The sequence below is a fragment of the Neoarius graeffei genome, chromosome 18 (assembly GCF_027579695.1).
Source record: "Neoarius graeffei isolate fNeoGra1 chromosome 18, fNeoGra1.pri, whole genome shotgun sequence".
NCBI lineage: Eukaryota > Metazoa > Chordata > Actinopteri > Siluriformes > Ariidae > Neoarius > Neoarius graeffei.
The window spans coordinates 19,001,079-19,020,853 of record NC_083586.1 but is presented as its reverse complement, the minus strand read 5'-3'; the positions used below and the strand labels follow the sequence as shown (position 1 = coordinate 19,020,853).

General features: G+C 41.7%; 1 protein-coding gene across 4 annotated transcripts in view; it reads right to left on the bottom strand.

Moving 5' to 3' along the window:
- Window positions 1–19,775, bottom strand: part of pard3ba (par-3 family cell polarity regulator beta a) — a 251,789-nt gene that overhangs the window by 95,914 nt on the left and 136,100 nt on the right. For all 4 annotated transcript variants that reach the window (XM_060898493.1, XM_060898494.1, XM_060898496.1 and 1 more), the window contains 5 exons: window positions 16,911–17,096; window positions 15,511–15,684; window positions 8,795–8,942; window positions 6,709–6,829; window positions 4,883–4,974 (listed from right to left, as the gene is read on the bottom strand). In XM_060898493.1, the coding sequence (XP_060754476.1) occupies window positions 4,883–4,974; window positions 6,709–6,829; window positions 8,795–8,942; window positions 15,511–15,684; window positions 16,911–17,096 (721 nt within the window). The remainder of the gene's footprint in view (window positions 1–4,882; window positions 4,975–6,708; window positions 6,830–8,794; window positions 8,943–15,510; window positions 15,685–16,910; window positions 17,097–19,775) is intronic.

Genomic DNA, 19,775 nt, shown 5'->3' with positions numbered 1-19,775 from the left:
CAGGAATGCTAACTACTACTAAGTAAAAACCATCACGCAGGAACAAATTTGGAGCGAAACTGAATGCTTGGAGGTTGATAGTTAAAGGATATGGGACATGAAACATAAATGCACGCTATATCAGTTTCTTTCCATTAAAATATGAATTAATTGCATCAACAAATACAAAATCATCTATTAAATTCAGCAAAATCGTTATATTCGTGATGATTATATGGCATTTCTGCTCGAGCTCCGATATGCATATTTTACAACCGGAAGAGCCGCTGTCACGTGATCATACGTCACAAAAACTTTCTGGCACAGCACAAGCGGGTAGATGAATGGAGAAGTGGATGACAAGAAAATTGTTTTTATAGTCTTTAAAGTACATTGGACATCATACATTGGACATCATGGCACCGGCGCGGGAACCGGAAGTGCGGGGGGTGCGGCAGCACCCCCTGGTGGTGGACCCTCAAAACTGACATGAACATAAAAAAAAACTTACGTGAAAATATATTTGTTTATTTATTTGTTTTCATTTGGCTCTGCTGATTTTATATGTCATGTTTTAGATGTAGGATGATGAGGGCTACATTTTAGTTATTTAAAAAAGGATTTAATTAAAACTTATAACTTAATATGTAGCCTAGTGGACCATCAGAATTTTTTTTGTCATGACGTTGACGTTCAGCTTTTCTGCACGCGAAATTACAACAGGAAGCGAGTACGAGTCGACCGTCTGTAGAGAAGAGTAAGAGTTAGTTAGTTAGTTAGTTAGTTAGTTAGTTAGTTAGTTAGTTAGTTGATACTTAATAGTTACTATGTCTCAAAAGAGAATTACATCCTTTTTTCAATCCCCCCCTCCCAAACACCTGAGGATTGATACTAGCCCTCACGATCAGGCCTATAAGTAGTAGGCAGTTTAACGAAATATTGCAATTGCAAGCTTAAAAGGATTTCAGACGCCTGATTGGTTAAAATGCAGGAAATTGCATCTAAGAAATACAAAATATTCTGGGGGAGGACCCCCAGACCCCAATTCAAAAAAATGTCCCAGGTCACGTCACAGCACCCCCTGCCGACAATGTCTTCCCGCGCCACTGCATCATGGTGTATTGTGCTGCTTATGGTTGCAATAATTCCAATGGGAAATGCCCTGGAGTAAGTTTTTTTGCATTCCCCAAGGACCCGAAGCTGAGGAAAGTGTGGGCTCACTACTGCCGTAGAAAAAACTTTGCACCGACTGTTTCCCACAAACTGTGTTCGGACCATTTCACTGAGGATTCTTTCAACATTAATACTCAGGTACTGAGCGAAATTAATTGCCAAGCCAAATTTAAGAGGCTACTTAAAGATGGAGCCGTTCCCAACGTCCCAATTCAGGAACAAGACGGCGGAGTGAAACCCGAAGTGCTACGGCCACCACGAGGTGCATTCGCTAAGCGACTGAAAGCCGAGGTAAGGATTAGTATTATAATTTTGGGTGTATCAATTATTGATTATCATAATTCTGACTCGTTTACTCTTATATCTGTCCTTCTTTGTTTACGTACCGAATCAAAGAGTTGTGGTGAAGTTGTAGAAGAGGTTTTTTTCAACTTTTATTTCATTTTATTATTCTATGTTTTATTTCTACTATTGTTTAATTCTTATTATTTTTCTTCCCCATTTATTTTATGTAATTTTATTATCTATCGTTTACTGGGTTAGGGTTAGCAAAAAAATATCAGCAAAAAAAAATAAAAAATAGCCTGCAACGGACTTTAGCTAGATCTATGATGAACTTTCAATGTATGATACAAAAATAATACTTTTTTCTTTCGATTACGTTCATTATGTCTTATATTGAATATTGTTAGTTTTTTCTTTTTTATCAGACATCTAATTTTTTAGGTTTGTTTACCCGACATGTTTCGACGTACGACTGTCGTCTTCCTCAGAGTGTCACTGGATGTTATTGGTGACGCATCTTTTATCAGCTGATGTTTCCGAAGGCGTGGCCTTCCTGTCTGGATTGACAGGTCGGTCACGCCTTCTACTGTCAGTTCGTCCCCTGCAAGATGGCACTCCAGGTAATGGGAGAGCATGTATGCTCCCTCATCTCGGTTGATGGTCCTCGGGCTTCGCTTACGGATCTCCATGGCCTCCCTGATCCAGCGCTGATGTTTATTATCTTCTGATAAGTCAGCCATAACAGATCATTGCAAAAGGGAAAATCATATTATGGACTGGGGGAATGCCAGAGTCATCCGCACAGAAGATAATAAACATCAGCGCTGGATCAGGGAGGCCATGGAGATCCGTAAGCGAAGCCCGATGACCATCAACCGAGATGAGGGAGCATACATGCTCTCCCATACCTGGAGTGCCATCTTGCAGGGGACGAACTGACAGTAGAAGGCGTGACCGACCTGTCAATCCAGACAGGAAGGCCACGCCTTCGGAAACATCAGCTGATAAAAGATGCGTCACCAATAACATCCAGTGACACTCTGAGGAAGACGACAGTCGTACGTCGAAACATGTCGGGTAAACAAACCTAAAAAATTAGATGTCTGATAAAAAAGAAAAAACTAACAATAAAAATAATACTTCTTTCAACAGATCATTAGCCTTTGAGCAGAATTGTTTTTAACTTCCCAGGAAGTGTTATGGAGCCGACCGCTTTCAGTTTCATGAGGGCTGAATGAACTCTCACTCTCAGAATCATCTGATCCGTCAGAGTAAAGACAAGATCCATGTTCATGTGAATTTCCAGCTATCGGTTCGAATTGATAGGGTCTAACTTCACATCTCTGTGAAACATCGGGAATGTCACTGTCGATGGTGTCCATTTCGGTAACCTGTTTACATTAGATTCCCAAGCGCTGCCTCCTTGGAAAGTTTTTGTGACGTCACGGGTCACGTGACCACCTAGCTCATTAACAAATCCTTGTTTTACGCTGGTGTATAAAAAAACTTGAATAATGTGATGATTTTCACATTTTTGACGCCCTGCAGTGATTTAGATGGCATTTCTTATGTCCTTTATACATAATTATGCCCAGAAAAAAATCCATGTCCCATGTCCTTTAACAGAGACCGTTTTCGTTGATGGTTATTTACACAAGACGAAAAGCTGTTGGTGATGGAAACTGGAGGACAAGAAGGAAAAAATGTTCTGAAAAGAAACTGCACAAAATGATTGAAATGATAGCTTTTGAGCACACCAGCATGTGCGGGATCAAAGGTCAGCTCAGAAATCAACTTTCATCATGAAAGGAAAAACACAATGCATGTGGGGGTTTTTTTTTCCCCCCGTACGACAGATTTCAGACACAAAGAACACCCAGACCGTTCACAGGAGTAAGGAATAAAAATAAAAAATACATTACGAGGATTTAAGGAAGGAATAACATCTCAAAAGGGACATGAACGCGGAAGATGGAGGAAAAAGAAAGACAGAAAGAGGAAGAGTGAAGCCTCCGCCTGTAATGAAAGTCAGTTGGTTTTGTCAGGCAAGAGGAAGCCAATAGCGCCGAGTGTAATGAAGCGTAATTGGAAACGGACAAAACACATCGCTTTGGAGGAAATAAATAACCGACAGAGAGAGAGGGAGGAAGGAAGGAAGAATGGAAAGGAAGCTAACAGGGTTATCTGCAGCCAATTCAGCGAAGATGGCTTAAAAATAAATGACCGGGAGCAAAGAAAACGGTCGCTGAAATAAATAGTCGACCTGGCTGAACGATTAAACGCGAGGCTTTTACGGGGAATAAAAAGAAGAAAAATAAATAAATACTCTCTTCATGCGCATTAAAGAATATCAGGGCAAAAATATATCGAGAGGAAAAAAGCCCAGCATGTTGGTGGACAGCCCCGCCCCTTTTATTTTTTCCCTCCTGTTGGTTCATTAGATCGAAGTTTGCGAATCTGCAGGTCAAGAAGAAAAATGTTTCCACCGGATGAATTCTTTTTCTTGTTTGTTCTTGCGTTTTTCAGCTATCTTGGGTGCATCGCCATGGCAATGGGCTCAAAAAACGCAAATGCCACAGCCGAAGCGCTTTAACCGTAGTTAACGAACGTCCCCGTGAGGGTAGGAATATGTGACCGGTTTGAACCAAACTGCTTTTACTTTATAGAAATACATATATATTATTTACCAGCTGGGAGGTCCGTATCGTGAAATACCGTGACCGAGGTCTTGAACGTAGAGGGCCGAGGTCAGTATTCAAGGCCGAGGTCACGGTATTTCACCATACGGATCGACCTTAAGCTGGTAAATAATGTATTTATTTTTTCTTTACCAAATTCTAACAGAAAACGAGAGCGCCCGAAAGGGAAAACCGAGCCGAGCCGCCATTTTGAATCCTCATTCACGGCTGTAATGCAAATGGCTTCCTCCTCGGTATACAAGTGCACTTCCATGGCAGGAAAAAAACTACATTTTGCCGCCTATGTAGTCCCCTATTTATACAAATACGAGTCATTCAGGATTCAGACACGTTTTTGCTCGGCGTTAGCAACAGTTAGAGGTTTTTAGCTTTCTCCTGAAATGTTTTCTTTTATTTCTTCTTCCTCAGGGGAGTAAAACTTGCTTTCGCTGTGAACACTGCCGTTATCGCTATCCATGCTGTAAAATTAATGCTATTCTCCTGAGAAACGCTGGCAAAAATTTATAAGATTTTTGATCATCTTATAAATAAATCTTATTTTTTTAAAAAAATGTTGACAAAAAAATGCTACTATGTTTGCTGTTGTGAAAGAGCGAGTTGCGAGAGGTCCGTAACCGGGGTCTGTATTGTAGGATACCGTACCACGAAAAAAATGTAAAAAAAATATACTATACATGGGTCCTTTTGGCTACTGAGGTTAATCTTAAGGTTGCATTTAGGAGGTGGAGGTGTGTGTGTTCTCTTACCCAGGTCCATGCTCTTGGAAGCCTTTGGTGTGTAAAGCTCTGGGAGTCTCCGTGTGGGGTGTCCCGCGTTGGAGATGAGTTCTTGTTCCGCTCTGTAGCAACAAACAGCTCACTATTACAAGGCTTCTTATTGGCTGGAGAGACGTTAGCACGCAACACAGCAAACCATAATAAAGGTGGGTTTTATGGGTGGGTGTGTATCAGTTATGGCGTTGTTTAAGTAACATTTATGGAAGGAGTCTCCAGTGTCAGTGCCTCGTAGCAGTTAGTTCCAAGTTTCCGTAACATGACGAGCTGCATTGGTGGTTTTTTTGGGTGAGAAAGAAGAGGGTGCCGAGGGAACGATAAAGAGTTTGTTAGCATTAGCGAATCGCCGTGGGAGTAAGAAGAATAAAATGCTTGCCGTTATTGGAAAACGATGAAGTTCAAGGGCAGGAACAGGAACTCTGCTTCATCACTTCGCCGAAGGTGAAGTGAATATCAGTGAATAATAAGAAAGACACGAAGTCGAGGTTATTATTCACCAATATTCACTGAGCCTGAAGCGGATAACTGTTTCAGTATAAATACACAGGTGATTATTTAAAAAAAAAAAAATTTATTTCAAATCTTCAACAGTGGCATGCAAATGTAATAAAGGCGCGGCGCAGGCTCGTGTCACGTGTTTTGAAATTGATAAAATAAAAATCACAACTCCACCTTACCTTTAAACAGTTTTAGACCAAACTTCGTAGCATCTTTTTTTTTTATTGCTTTTAGGAACATGTTCTTTCATCATTTCGAATTCTTCCTCACTTACAGTGACGAAGTGGTCGGCCGCCGTTTTGCCGAGTCACTCGAGGTGGTTAACGAGAAATGGTCCGAATCTCTCGACCAATCCGCGCGCGCGGTTTCCTATAATCACCTCCGTATTTATACGAAAATATAAATTTAATAACCGTTAGTTCACGAAATCGAGTCGTACGTGAGCTGATGGCTATAAGCCGTGTACGACGAGATTGAGTCGAATAACCGTTTCATTCTCGCCACGTTCACTGGATTTGAGAAAACGGAGCATTTTTATTTTTGTTTTTTTGCAAATTCGATCAATAAAATAAATAAATAAATAAATAACTTTATACAAAACGTCCGACAAAATCATTTCCGCTTAGAATGTAAACAACCCGGCAGCATAACAGGAGCAATGTGTGATAAAATGCTATAATAATAATAATAATAATAATAATAATTCCAAAAAAAAATTAAATAAATAAATAAATTTTTAAAAAGGATACGTTCTTACCATCATTTTTTTTTTTTTTGGGGGGGGGGGGGGGGGGGGGGAGGTGTTTCTTCTTCTAAGGTGCATTACTGCCACCAACTGGGCTGGAGTCTGGAACAGGAAATTTTTTTTTTTTTGGGGGGGGGGGGTGCTATATTCTTTTCGCCATTTCTGTTTCTTTTAAATCCACGATGATAAAATTTTGGGGGTTTTGCTTCCCAGTAGAGTTTTTCAATTTCATCCCTGGTTGGTTGGTTCGTTCAGCAACACGCGCCGCCATTTTGTTTTTCCTCTACTCACGGTATATGAGCTGATATCCTAGTAGTAGAGTAGCCAATCAATCAGACAGAGTGCACGAGTGCTCATATCCAGTGAATGTGGATAGAACAAACAACATTAGGCTCCCGAGTTGGGCAAATACGGATTAAATGTTCAAATTCACACCGTCAGCACGCCCAGGAACATGTGAACTAACCCATACATTAAAAGCTATGTAGCTACTCCATCAGATACTTCACTGGAAGGGTGTTTTTGGTCACAGACCACCACAAAACCCAGAACCAACCTGTTTTGTGCGTATTTCCGTTGCGGGTTGAAGTCTGACTCCATATCAGAAGTAGGATCTTCATCAGAGTTGCCGTCATGATTGTACACCCCGGGTCTGCCGTTGAAGGCTGCAACAGGACCTGTTCAGGAAAGACAACATGAACTAAGAAATGCTGTTACAAAAGCACTGACATTGGAGACTCCTTCCATAAACGTTTCCTTACAGATGACTTTTAGCGCAACTCGACAAACGATAACGTACAACAAGCAGCGCATTAATATAAACCCGTGATTTGCCTTGAAGCCGAAACTTTTTTTTCTCCCCAGAAAAATAATCAAGCCATTCTGACCAATCAGAATCAAGAATACATCCTCTACCAATGTCAGGGAACATCACATTATCGATGCCGTTGATTATTTTCCTGTATCAGCATGCCACGCCTAATATTTCCTGATTTTTTTTTGTTTTGTTTTGGTCTAGCTAAAAGAAGAATTAAAAATTTAAGTCGCCATGAGCATGCGAAGTCTACCGGGCGACAACAGAAAGAAACGTACACGTTGGTTGACACCTAATACAAATTGAATATCGTAAGCGTTATAATACAGATACAAAAAAAAAAAGGTGTTTTTTTTGATGGACATGTTAATCTAAAAACAATGGTTTGAAAAAAAAAAGCCACAAGGCTTTGTGTTGGCGCAGCAGCTCTCTGGAGGCTGCGAGGAGACGAACAGAGAGTGAATTTAAAACAGTTTGTTATCCATCCACACAATAGCCTGTATGCAAATACGACCCACTTAGAATCCATTTCATCAGCCTAATGATTTCAAGGTCAGACCTCACAGCGTGAAAGTGGAGGGGAAAATGTAATGATAATCCTGCCATTGGTGCGTTTTTAAAATCCTCCTCTTAGCGAGGCGGTGGCTCGATGCGAATTAGTTAAAAAGCTTAATGTTCTGTAATGGCCGGGATAAGACTTTTGTTGTTGGGTTTTTGTTTTTTTAAATATTTCAAATTATTTTATCAGAAATCAACTTGTTTTTTCAGTTTATTTTCATAATGGACAGTCTGTAGTAATACTAGAGTTGCCGCGATGACTAGAATTTGGGACGTTCCACCAAATGGGTCCCATTTGCTTGTTGTACCACTCCCAAATTAAACTTAATTTGTTCTATCTTTTCAACACTGATTATAATAACACACATATTTAACTATTCAAAATGTGTATTGGTCAACCTCAGGCTACGTTACAAGGTTTGGAAGTCAAAGATGGGCTGCATTTTTTTCAGTCCTGTTACCAAAACTCTGAAAGTAACAGGACTGAGTTCTTAGCCTAGGATTAGCTAATATATGGAATTAAGCCACATGGCGTCATCGCTAATAGCATGACCACACTTAGCACATTCTAGTGATTTACCAAAAATCTGTATTTTTAAAATAAACAAATATCATCTAAGAAATAATTTAAGTAACAGGACAGTATGTTGACATTGACCTTATCAGTCAAAGTTAAAAAAATCATCAAATATACAGAAAAGTAAATGAGAGAATTAACTTTTGGTCTTCCCATGGCCTTCAGAAGACACAACTGATGTAACTTCCTGTTGAGCATGTGATTTATGGAATGTTCCAAATTTGTCAGATGGGGTAATATGTTTGGGTAACAGGACTGAGTGAAAACCCAGGGACACGACTAAAATGTGTATTTTAACAAAGATATTGTGGATTTCTTATAAAAATATATATATTTAAACCATGGATAGGATATGGAGTCACACAACAGTGCAAAAGAAATACCGTTTCTGAAGGATTTTAATCATAATATTTCATAGTTAAGTATAAAGTTAGAGTGCGGGGACAGGTAACGCATGCTATTTTTCAGTGTTTTAGGTAGTTTTTATTAATCCTTACAATTATATATCTTAAATTTGAAATCAGATCAATGTGCAGGACATTCTGCGTAATAAGGAAATGTATTTTAAAGCACATTTTTATGTGCATTTATACATATAATCTTCTTGGGATGGAAATGGCACCGATTCGGTGGAATGGCTCATTTATAGTCCTGCTATGGTTCTCGGTTTCTACTGAGAAGGTGTGCAGGTACCTGGAGCACGTTCGTAGATGCTGTTCGTGACCATGGGTGGCTGAGCAGCGCTGACCCCCACTCCAACGCCGTTGCTCGGGTGTTTTTGGGTGTGCAGAGCCGGGGAAGTCTCTCTGGACTCACTCGGACCTCCATTTTGTCGCCTCTCCTGGAAACGTTAGATTTTTTTTTTCGTTTGTTTGTTTGAGAAAGTAAAATGAATTCAGTTAAAGGTGGGATTGTAACCTTCCTCACATAGTTCCCTCATAACCTTCATACTGTCACTGAGATTCAGCCAATTAGCCTTTTATTTATTTTGACCAAGGGTGCCAATAATTCTGGAACCGAGACACTATTATTGTTACTGTAGGAGTCACTGACGGCTAGTAATATTAAGAAAATGCACGTGGACAGTGTGCATCTCAAGATCCAGCCAACCACTTCTAAAATTCTTCTACTCGTCTATTTTTTGACTCCCCATCCATCTCGCCGCCATCTTGTGCTTTCGTTCCACTCATCCAGCCATCATTTCCCACTCGTCTATCCAGCTCTTCATCCATCCATCTTTATTTCTAAAATTCATCCTTCCACCCTCTTTTCCTTCCATTCCTTTTACTCCGCCATCACCTTCATTCACCCATATTTTCTGTCAATCCAACTATTCATCCATTTTTTTTTAATTCCTCTCAGTCATCCATCCATGATTTTCTACAACCAAATTCATCCATCCATCAGTTCCATCCTGGACTCTTTCCCTTCCATTTATTCAGTCCATTTCTGTATCCACTATCCATCCATCTTTTTCATCCTTTCACCCATCCATCATCTTCCAAAACTCACAAATTGGTCCATTCACGCATCCATCCATCCTCTTTTCCTTACTTTTAGTCAACGCATCATCTTAGCAATGTTCAATCAAAATTCTTTCACCCACCATCTTTTCCTTCTTTCCGTCCGTCCATCTGTGATCATCTCCTCTGAAAAGTCACCCATCCATCCACATTCCCTTCAATACATTCACCTGTTTACCCGCCATCCTCATCCGTGATCTTTTCTTTAAATCCATCCATAACCTTGCTCTAAAATGGATCCATCCACCCCATCCTCTTTTCCTTCATCCATTACTCATGTATCCCTCCTTGTTTTACCTGCCTCCATCCAAATTTGTTTCGCTTCTATTCATCTATCCACCCATCCTCTTTTCCTTCATTCATCCCTTTTTCCCCCCATTCATTTGCTTTATCCATCTACCTATGCAGTATACAGCCATCCGTTTTTATTTCTATCCAACATCTTCCAAAATCCATTCAATCACCTGTACATCCATCCCATCACCCTCTTTTCCTTCATCCACATATACAAGCTGTCCATCCGTCCTAAAACAGCTAATCTCTAAAGAACAAACCTCACCCACATTTTTTTTTATCTCGGATGAAGAAAGAGGAGAGCATTTCTGGAAGGAGAAAAGCCTCAGGTTGAATTTATGTGGAGGCAGTGGACAGGAAACTAGTGAAAAAAAAAAAGAGCGAGAGAGCGAAAGAGAGCGAGCAAGCGAGAGAGAGAGAGATAGAGGGGTCCCTTGCTTCTGTCAGCAAGACTCTGGACTTCCCAAACAGGAAAGACTCAAGAAACGCAGGGACAGCGAGTACTGCTGCTAAAATTAAAATCCCAGCCACCAAAAGTGGAGTGAGACAGTACCAGAAAACCTTGAAATCTATTCCCAGTGAAACTCCAACCTTATCTAGCTGTTTAAAATAGCAATCATAACCCTGATATCTTAATTATACTACATTCCTTCAGGCAGTCCTGATTTTAATGGGTCACAAAAATCCAAGTGACAATATCTTTTCTTTCTTTTGGGTTTATTTTTTGTTTGTTTTTGGGCGCAGTAATGGCAGCTAACCGTCCAGCACAGATAGCATACGGCCCGGACAGCTGCTTTGCTCACGTGAACGTTTCAGCACATGCCAAGATGTTGGCGTGTGCCGTTTGGCTGCATTTGCTGCGAGTCAGAATCCATTCAGGTGGCAGGATCTAGAATCACAGCCTCTATTTATCCAAATCGAGATCAGAAAAGCACCATCGGAGCGCTTGTCTAACAACAAAAGTCGGACGATAACGGTTATGATATCGATTCCTTGCTCATTTACACCTATTTTTTAAAAAAAAAAAGCTCCAGTAGCGACATCCTTCATGATGGTGATGTAAGCCGAGTGAACGCGATCGCGCTAATGAACAGACGACAAAACGAGACAGATCCCCACGCATTTCAGGATTAATTCCAGCAAAGCAAAGCAACATCCAAACGGTCTCTCAAAAAAGGAGGAACTAGAGCACCTTCTTGCATAAACTACATATGAAGGTTTTTGCAAGTACCGAGCGGTAAAGAAGCGTGCGGAGAAATCGTTAGATGTTCGAGCAGTTCATTTTGGCGAGCACTGAGCACTATGATGTGCATGCTTTCCTCTAAAGCGTCAAGGTGCAATTCACAGCAATTAAGCGCTCGCTCTAACAACTTAAACATCAAATTTAGTATGAAAAGTTCACTGTTAGGCCAAGTTTACATTAGACCGTATCTGTCTCGTTTTCTTCGCGGATGCACTGTCCGTTCACATTAAAACGCCGGGAAACGGGAATCCGCCAGAGCCCACGTATTCAATCCAGTTCGTGTCTGGTCCGGTGCTGTGTAAACATTGAGAATACGTGGATACGCTGTGCTGAGCTCTAGCTGACGTCGTCATTGGACAACGTCACTGTGACATCCACCTTCCTGATTCGCTGGCGTTGGGATCTCACACACAGCGGCTCAGTCCCGAATCACTGCTCGTGCGCTTCACTCGCGCGCTCTGTGAGCTGCGCAGGGCCGGAGTGCGCACCCTCCAGAGGGCACTCGCTGTTCAGGGCGGAGCAATTTGGAGCGCAGGAGGAAGCGCTGAGCCGCACTGAGGTTTATTTACACATTTCAACCTCCTTCAGGCGCTTAAACTCAGTGAGAACATGAACATCACAGCCAGGTGTGTTTATCTGCTGGAGAAGGTGTTCACTTGCCATCCTTCCACTTGCAAGTGGTGAGTGACTTGCGCATGCCCGATATGCACTGGGATCATGTGACGTGCCGTCTAATTAGTCATGTGATTAGCGTATCCATGTATTGGCGTTGCTGTGTGCACGCGAATCGTTTTAAAAACGTTAACCTGATGATCCGCTGATTCGAAATAATGTAAACAGGGCCTTAGAAGCATGTACTCGAGCTTCCCTGTTCTGGAATTATTCACCCAAAAAACACCATGGTTTTGGAAACCGGCCAAAAAAAAAAAAAAACCCAGACGGGAAACCGTTAGAGGAATGAAATTATTTGGTCCAAGTGACACACCAGTCGAAACTGGCTTGTCAGACAGCGCTAGCTGCATCCTGGTGGTTGCACTGATGTCTCTTTATTCGGATGTGCAGCTGTCAGGAGCAGGACACACAACAGGAGAGCGCTCCAGTGCCTTTCTACAGCAGCACCAGCTCCATCATACTACTCCTCTTTATTAGCTGTCTCACGTACAGACTCGGCCATCGGCATATCAAAACGGTCATGAACGTACAAGCGCAAGACTTTGAGACAAAGGACGAGCAAGAAAGCAAAGGGGGGGGCGGGAGGGGGATGATGATTCTCAGGTAGAGGAATATCATTAGCACTGATGAGGCCTCTTTAAACGTGTCACGCTTTTCACATCTCCCTCTCTAGTCCATGAAAGAGGGGGGTAAAGAAAAAGAAACAGAACTGTTTCTATGGAGATCTATGACTGTGGTGATTGCTCTTTCCTGTCTTGTCTGAGGTATTTGGTCTGATCATTGGGCTGACGGAGGAGAGGGAATCAATCGTGTTGTGTGTGCTTTCTCTCGTGCATTGATGCTCCCGCACAGGAAAGTGTCAGAAGGCAATCAGAAGCAGGGTATCTGGTTGGCTATTCCACACATTATCCTGCATAAATGAGGCACACCCGTCACCCCATCCCTCCACTGACTACTGTTCCTGAAGAGTTCTACCAGCACACGGACACACACCCCCCCGATGCCTTCAAAAGCTTTGTGTCTTCATCAGACTATTGTGGCAGAGAACAAAGAACCAACAAAAGACCAACAAAAGAAGAGCCCAAATGAGACCCCAGACTCGAGCCTGTTCTGCTTTCCTGGACCTTGGGGCAGGAGTAGGGGCGACGGGAGGTTAGATTCCCTCAGGCCAGCCCCAGGCGTGCTTTCATTACATCTCCGAGGCCGCCTTTTCTCCAAAGAACCCGTGGTGTAATCTGATTAACGATTTGAGAAAACTGGGTTTGTTCGAGTCCGAGAATGGATGAGGCGTCGAAATGAAACGAGACAATAAAGGAAGTCATACGCAGGCCAGGAATTGCTCATTTATCCTGTTCATCGGCAACATTTCGTAATGCGGTCGAGTGCTGCCATGTTTTTCATTAAACAAATCTGAAAACAAAAGCCGTGAATGAAATTTCAATGAGACAGAGGGCGGGTCATCAGGTTCACTTCACAAAACCCATCTAGTGTGTCTCAACTCCCACCCGGTCCCTTATCGCGCTACTTTCTCGCCGTGATTAATGGCATATTGATCAGCCTGCCTGCATGCGATTAATAGTGAATGCATCACAGCCGACATATTGCCTTTTATCGAGGAGCCGCTCGGGGCAGCACCAATCACCATCCATCTCGGGGTAGATGGGGTGCGTGATAGGCTAATGCCCTCCCATGGTGCTCGTCTCTTTCTAGACAGAGTCAGATTCCTGAACTCAAGGTGGCGTCAATAACCATTTGCTTTCATTGGACACAAAATGAAAAGCTACATTTCAGCTCATGGACTTGACACTGGAGAAAAATCCGCTTACATTTTGGCTTAAAACTACGGTGCGCAGGAATTTTTGTTGAAAATTAATAATGTATCAAGAACGTTCCAGAAATGCTTGACAATCAATCATGGAAAGGAAATTCATAGTCGGTGCTATCAGGGATGTCAGGGTCGGAACTGGCAGAAAATTTGTACGCATGCATCACACGCGAGCTCAAATGCACAAAAAGGCATCACACGCTGAAGTTAGAAGGTTACGCAGGCTTATCGAGAGAAGCCGGCTAATGGTAAGGTAGAAGCCAAATCCTTTGGCTTTGTTTGAGGATGAATGTGAAAAAGACTTAACCAAAGCAGAAAACACTGAATATCATCCGAAAACATAAGGGAACAGACTTTATACTGAACCATGACATGTCCAAACTCACCGGCTCAACAAACGTTGCGAGCGGTTTGAAATAGACATCTGGTTTGAGACTAATTTCAAAACTCCAGATTATATATGGGGAGTTTAGACACATCCGACTTGGCAACTGGGGACTTTTTGCCCAACAGTGTTAATATGAACCGAACTGGACCTGATAAACAGATCCAGCAGATTTGCTCATCAGTTGGGAAAGGCTGCGTTTGAGACGTAAACGAGCTCAAAATGAACTGGACCACCTGTCGCTAGCTGAAATAATTAAAACAATCAGAATGGAAATGGAAATCATTGTGTTATTTTAGTAATTCTTCAGGAAAACACAGTGAAGAATAGTGCTCAAAATCCCAAATACAAAGCCATCTGTATAGAATCAGGAAAAGGAAAGCAGGAAAGAGCAAGGCATGAGCATGCAGAGGTTTCAGAACTTTTATTGAATAAGCAGAAACAGGTATAAAGACAAAGAGGAGGGCAGTACAGCAAAGTGTTCAAGAATTAGGGGGGCACAAAGTTTTACAGAACATTCGACATTGAAAGTATAATTTAATACAAATTATGAGTACAAAAAGAGGAAGCAAAGTATGGAAAAACAAGAGAAACAGAATATGTATGACATGCAGACCATTAGTTACCTTCTTTCAGCAGTACAAAAAAAAAAAAGGTACGAAAACATAAAACATTCACATGTGAAAAGTATCATCTCAGTTCTCCACAGAAAACAGTACTCTGTCTACCCACGCTACAAAGAACAAGACCTCACGTTACTGTAAGGGCCTGAGGAGTTTCAACCTCCATTGTGGGAACCTGATATACAGAGACGTCTTTAGACCTGCATTATGGGGACCATGCTCTGTGAAGAAACCGTGTGGGGACCAGCTATACAGAGAGCTCCTGGAAAGTTTTTGTACCTGCACTGTAGGGAAATACAGTGTGGGGACCTGATATAGCGAGACCTCCTGGGCCCATTTGGACGTGAAATACAGTGACGTACTGAGCTTGGTTCAAACTGCAGCGTGAGGACCTGATACACAGAGATCTGAAACCAGTGACATCTTGAACATGTGTGTACCTGCACTGTGAGGACCTTGCTATGTGAAGAAACACAGTAGAGACCTGATGCAGTGTGAGGACCTTATATTATATATAGCACAAATGCAATGTCCTGCATTGTAGGAACATTGCGGGTAATTTATTTACTCAGACCTCCTAAACTATATTTGCAGGGACCATTATGGGGACCTGATTTCCAGGGATGTAAATTATGGGGTGGTACACAAAACCAAGTTTGGTTTCAAATTCTCTAGTCAATTCACAGGATATTCAAAAGCCACCTGAGAGCCTTGAGTGGTCATAGTGGTGGTATCGATGGACAAGTCGCCAGAGCTCAAACTCTGAGGTCCTGCGATGTTGAACAGGGTAACGTTGGTGCAATGGGACCTGAGGGTAGAGATCAGCAAATGGGACTGGGCGTACCTGGGCAGGGGATTGCTCCATAGCTCGGAGGATAACTAACTGGATGGTTCCTCGCTGGCTCCCTTCCATGGACATAGAACGTCTCAAGGTCTCCATGGCATCGTTGTTGGATCGGCCGAGAAGGGATTCGCCATTGACAGCCACGAGCTGGTCGTTCACGCACAAGTTCCCATCCTGGTTGGAGAAAGAGGTGGGATTAGTAGGAATATACTTTCCTCCAGTCAACGGACATTTGATATACCACGGTATTTTTGATACGTTACACTAGAAATGAATGAAAAGCATCCCAATGTAATCGATATGGCAAATGAAACCGAACAGCTAAAAGTTACATCTGTTGAATATCATTGCAGGTACAATGAAATTCAGATTAGCACATGCGCTTAAAAGATTAATGCATTCATAATTTCAATTCTGATTCAACAAACCATACACGCCTGTGGGGGGGGAGGAATGGAGTCAATTGAATTAGGGCCCACAGCTGCACTTCTTGAAATAGAACTCAGACAAGGAGGAGGAGCCGAGCACAAAGAGATTAGCAGCCAAGAGCCACTAAAAGACCTCTCATTGTCTGAGCGTTTTCTGGTCGTGAGTGACCTTTAGGCTGGGTCAGTGACCACCAGTGTCCACTGGTGCTAACCTGTTTGAAGAAGCCCTTAATGGAGAGACGAACACATGCTGAGACAGACGCAGCATGTCCACAAGAGCTTTTCTTTCAGGAGCCGTCTCTAGAGATGTCGTCGTTTTGCTAAACCTCCCTTGGCACTTCCAGCTAATCAGTGCAGCTTTTGAAACTTTAATTAGGATTAATGAGGCTGATGTTGGGTGTGTGGTGTTTCTTTTTCCCCCATCAGTGCAAGTGGCTGCAGTAGATCTCTACACTGTGGCTGGCACCCTCGCATATACGGTTCCAGCACACGGTGTGTAAAACACAAATGTTATTTTTGTTAATCCTCTGGGGTCTGAGGGTATTTTCTGGCACCCTGATTTTGGTATGCTCAGATTTTGTTGTCAATTTCAACAAATCTAAGCAGCATTTTCAAAGTCATATGACTTTTTTTTTTTATTCAGCACAAGTTCAGCGACAATAATATCTGTCCGGAAGGCCCAAATAACCACTCTTTACAACCATGGTGAGCAGAAAAGTATCTCAGAATGTATAATATGCTGAACCAGAGAGGTGGATGGACTACACCAGCAGAAAACCACATCAGGTTCTACTCCTTTCAGCTAAGAACAGAAATCTGAAGCGACAGCGTGAACCAAAACTGGATGGTTGAAGAACGGAAAAGCATGGCCTGGTCTTGAGATACCATGTTCACCAATGACAAATATAGAGGTGGGTTTTTTTGGATCTCGCTCGAAGATGTGAGCAGGCGACGGGAAGAAACATGACTTGCCTTGAAAGCAGCCCCTCCATGGATGATGGACTTGATGAAGATGCCCAGGTCCTCGCCCGTCTCTCTGGACTTGTTGCCCTTCAGACTGAGGCCGAGTCCGGCTGACCCCGAGTCGTTTACAGGAATCTCGAACATCAGGTGCTCTCGACCATCCTCATACAGGGCCGGGCCAGACGGCTCTCCTTTCTAACACCAGAAAGAATAATTGAGGATTGTTATTAAAATGATTCGCAAGGATGAGCAAGATTTGAAAATAATTAGCAGATGATAATTTGCTTTTCTGGAGCCGTACAATGTGTTTGCTTCACAGCTCATAATGAAACGGGTGCTAAAGGTAAGATGTCTAAAAGGATACAGTGGCTAGGAAAAGGAGGCATCAATTTATGAAGCGAGATGAGAGGAGAGAATGAAAAGGGTAAACGGGGTAGGGGGGATGCTCTGTTTGAACATGAAAGGAAGACAAAGATCACGAGAGCATGCCATTTCAAAAGGTAGAATAACCTTTTTAAGAGTCTCCTCTAGAAAGGTGGGAGTGTGGGAATCGTGTGAGTATTTAAAATCATTCCCTCTTATCTTTATTCTTAACATTTGCATTTTTGTCAACAGGTCTCAAGATCTGAGTCATTGATCCACAAGTGAGAAATTTTTGGTCTCAAATGAAAAGTGGAAACAAAATGAAGAGGCGCAAATGGGGGGGAATCAAGTCTTTAAATCATTAAAGTATTTAAATTCGTGCTGTCAAAAATGTCGCCTTAACAACGCGTTAACTTGACTCAATTTTAACGGCGATAATTTTTTTATCGCGAGATTAACGCTCTGTGACATGATGTAGGTTTTTCATTAGCTTTTGAAACTGCCAGGAACTTGGAACAGAGACTTTGCTTAGAAAACTGATAGCAGCTAGACTGTAATGCCACGCCCCACACAGCCAGAGTCCTCTGCCCCTCCCCCCAAAGAACCAGCGCGGGCAGGGCGCGCTAGTAGAGATGGGATTTATGGCTCTTTGATGGGATCCGCATCTTTGTGATCCGTTCTTTGAAAAGAGCCGTTCAAAAGACTGGCTAATTTGGCTCTTTTTAAATATTTATTCAGTTTTAAGAAGACAGCGTCTAAAGAAGCCAGATCCCTCTGAACTGTAAACTCAATGCTATCCCAGAAATCCTTCCTGTAATATGCAAATTTGGCCGCCTCTGATTGGACAGCGTGACGCATCAACAGGCAGAAAAAGTGTAAAAGTACAAAATGTGTTAAGTGAGCTGAAACAGTAAAGATCAGATTCAATGCAATATTTATCAACGAACAACTTAAACTTAATATAATAGTGTACTTTATATTATAATCAAGCATGTCAAGCCTACCGTCACTGTGTAACCTGTCTCTCTGATTAGAGTTGTAGACTAACTCAAACAGGAGATCATTTCACTCATGTTTCTCTTGCTAGCCCCGCGCCGGTGCTCGGCTTAGGTTTCACTTTGCAGTGGCTGTGTCAAGACGTGTTATGCTTTGCAATAAAAAAAAAAAAATTGGTACAAAGCAAGCCCATTCACTTTATGCTGATAAGAGAATTACAATGTTTTTTTATGTGACAAAAATGTGCGATTAAATTGCGATTAATCGCGAGTTAACAATGACAGTCGCGACATTAATCGCGATTAAATATTTTAATCGCTTGACAGCACTAATTTAAATCATTCTCGCTTATCTTTATTCTTAACGTTTGCGTTTTTGTCAATGGGTCTCAAGGTGAGTCGTTGATCCACAAGTAAGAAATTTTTGGTCTCAAATGAAAAGTGGAAACAAAATGATGAGAGACAAATGGGGGGGGATAAATCAAGTCAATTACGAAATCAGGAAGTTCTGGTTGATAAATGACAAATTCATAGCTAATAAAACTGGCCTTAGATTCACAATACACTTGTTAAAACCTGTTCTATTCCAATTATTCTAATACTAAGGTAAAAACAGTAAAAAATATATATTTTTAATTCGAGATAAATCTGAAGACATCAAATATGCCGTCAGGATGATTCTTTAATTTGCATGAACTATGTTGAAGAAATCTACTGGTGGGCCCTTTTTGTTTTACTTCCATTTGACCAACGAGGCAAACCCTTAAAGGTTCTGTATAGAACTCGATATAAGGAAGGGTTTCACATAAAGTTAAGAGTAGAACCCGTTTACTAAGACATGCTGCGTTCATGAGCCCATGTTGGAAATGCTATAGACGTCAACTCGGCGTGGAGGAGACTGTCCTGATTTTCCAACTTGAGTAGGGCTGGGTTTTAGCACAGATGCCCCAATTCGATTCGATTTTGATTCACAAGCTAATGATCTGATTCAATTCAATAGCAATGAGACAGGAAATACTATAAAGTGAAAGGTGACAGAGAGCAACATGTAAAGTGGGGACTAGTAACTGCCTTTAGTACTTGTCAGAGCCCGACTACTAAATTCTCTAGCTATAGTGGAAATGACTCCAAGAAAACCGGTCACGTATATTAGCCTAAAAGATTGAATCGCAAATTTTTCAGATTCGCATTTAATCGGGTGATTAAAAAAAAAAAATCATAACTTGAGGGGGATTTTTGCATTCCCTTAGAGTTTTTTTTTTTTAAAGTAGTTGGAGGTTGGAGTAAACTGAATTACAAGTTTTCATCCAACGCAGCAATAAAATGGTATGGGCTGAGTGTAAACAAGAATTGACCTAACATTTTTCTGTTCAGTTTTGATATTTTATTAATGCAATTTAAGAGGCAAATGCATTTAATCCAAAAAAAAAAATCTGATAAAAATGACAAATTGTAGTGTCATCCTGTAATTTGCATAGTTAAATAATGATTCTCACACACAGACGGTATCAGACTG